Source organism: Cyprinodon variegatus, unplaced genomic scaffold (genome assembly GCF_000732505.1).
Source record: "Cyprinodon variegatus isolate N-32 unplaced genomic scaffold, C_variegatus-1.0 Scaffold12, whole genome shotgun sequence".
Lineage (NCBI taxonomy): Eukaryota > Metazoa > Chordata > Actinopteri > Cyprinodontiformes > Cyprinodontidae > Cyprinodon > Cyprinodon variegatus.
This window is the reverse complement of record NW_015150465.1, coordinates 548512-550298: the sequence shown is the minus strand read 5'-3', so window position 1 is coordinate 550298 and position 1787 is coordinate 548512. Positions and strand designations below refer to the sequence as shown.

The 1787-nt window shown below is 44.2% G+C and overlaps 1 protein-coding gene across 1 annotated transcript in view; it reads left to right on the top strand.

Annotated features, from left to right (window-relative positions):
- Positions 1 to 493: 493 nt before the first annotated feature.
- The window catches only part of LOC107088893 (GDNF family receptor alpha-2-like), a 20273-nt gene continuing 18979 nt past the window's right edge, over positions 494 to 1787 (top strand). The window contains exon 1 of the mRNA XM_015381365.1: positions 494 to 982. Coding sequence (XP_015236851.1) covers positions 943 to 982 — 40 coding nt within the window. The 5' untranslated portion in view covers positions 494 to 942. The remainder of the gene's footprint in view (positions 983 to 1787) is intronic.

Genomic DNA, 1787 nt, shown 5'->3' with positions numbered 1-1787 from the left:
ATAAAAATGTTTGTATATCTGGAGCATGTAACAAAAGTAATTTCCCTCTGGGATTATTAAAGTATGTCTGATTCTCATTCTGATGAAGAGATATTTACTTTTTAGTAGCTGTCCGCTACAGTGACCACTACGCACCAGAGGGAGTTTTTTTCTCTCCACTGTCGCTACAAGCATGCTTAGTGTGAGGGATTGCTGAAGAGTCAATGAGTCGATGTAATCAACTGGTTTTCCTTAGATAGAAACCTTTGAATCAATCTGACTGAATTGAATTGCAGAGAGAGACAAAACCTAGAACAAATAATGGATGTCTATTCTATTAACATTTCTCTATCTGTATAAAGGGTCTGTTCTATGTGTTGTCTTCTCAATCCAGAGGGCCCCCTATCTGTCTTTGCGTATGGCCCTAAATTTCCTACATCCGCCCCTGTGCGTGCGCACGAGGAGCTCGTTGGTTACCTGGAGAGAGACAGATAGACTGGGCAGAGAGAGGCACGCGCCTTTCCAATAGTTTTTGCCTGCACGTGTCAGGCAAGAAGGATCGAGGCTGTTTGGAGGTAAAACTCAGTTTTGCTGTAGCTGTCGGACCCAGTAGGACCCCTTTAGTTTGGGGGGTTAAGCATCCTGCTGCTCCGGAGTTGCGCGCGGAGTTTAACGGAGACCCATTGAAGCAGAGCGCGTGCGAAAGGAAAGGCAGGCAGCACAAAGTCAGGAGTCCGGACCGGTCCACGCCAACAGACGGACAGAGCATCTTCTCTCAGAAACACGCGAACGCATCACTGAGAGAAGCGCTTTTCTGGATGTTTCTGAACCTGCGGAATGTGACGGACCTTCATCCCATCTCTGCTGCGCTGCGCTGCGCTGAGCCGGAGGGGTTTAACCATGACAGCGGAGCCTGAGTGAGAGGAATCCAGACTGAACGGAGGAATTACCGCCCAACGCGATATGTTTCTGATCAACATCATCTCTGTTGTGTTTGTTCTGGGTGAGTACACCAACACCCACACACATACACGGCCCCGCGTGGCATGTTGCCATCCCACATTAACATGTCATCCCTCGACCTCATCCAGCCTTTCTTTAATTAGATCCAGTTATCAGTAGATGATTGTGACTCTTTTCTGTTTATAGCCAGTCTTGCATCTCTTTTTCCTATTTTAATTGTATTTTTATTCCAGGTTTTTGATTAAAAATGTTTTGTATTTGCATGAACATCTGAACTCGGACTGAAACAGCAAAGTTTATCTGATCGGATCTCATCTCTGCAGACTCTGTGCTGAGTTGTTTTTGTTATTCTGCAAGCAGCTTATCATATTATGAGAAACTAATCGGGGACATAATTGATTTAAAAAGTCCAATTAGACCATGCATATCAGTATCTGATTGAAAGTGCTTACCTCTACTTCTTTGCTGCAGCTCCATTTCCTAAACTGACTTGTTGCCCTGAGTGTGCAGGAGTTGTCTAAAAGCCCAGTTTTAAGACATGGGTGGCCATTTGCTCCAGCAGAGGGCGCATTTTTTCCCGCGCTGAACCACAGAAATCAAAGGTAATCATAGAAAACATATACCTGCAGGAAATTCACTGAAACATGTCACTGCCCGATCCGTCCCGGAAACACGATCCATCCTGCGCATGCGCGAAGAGAATAATGTGATCCGGATCGCCGAAAAACCTACATAATAATGGTACTGAAAATATTTGTTTAAATACCTAAATAATAATAGAAATATATAGATATAGACGCGCCACTTCGTTTTTAAAAGATATAAGTATAACAACTATAACGACG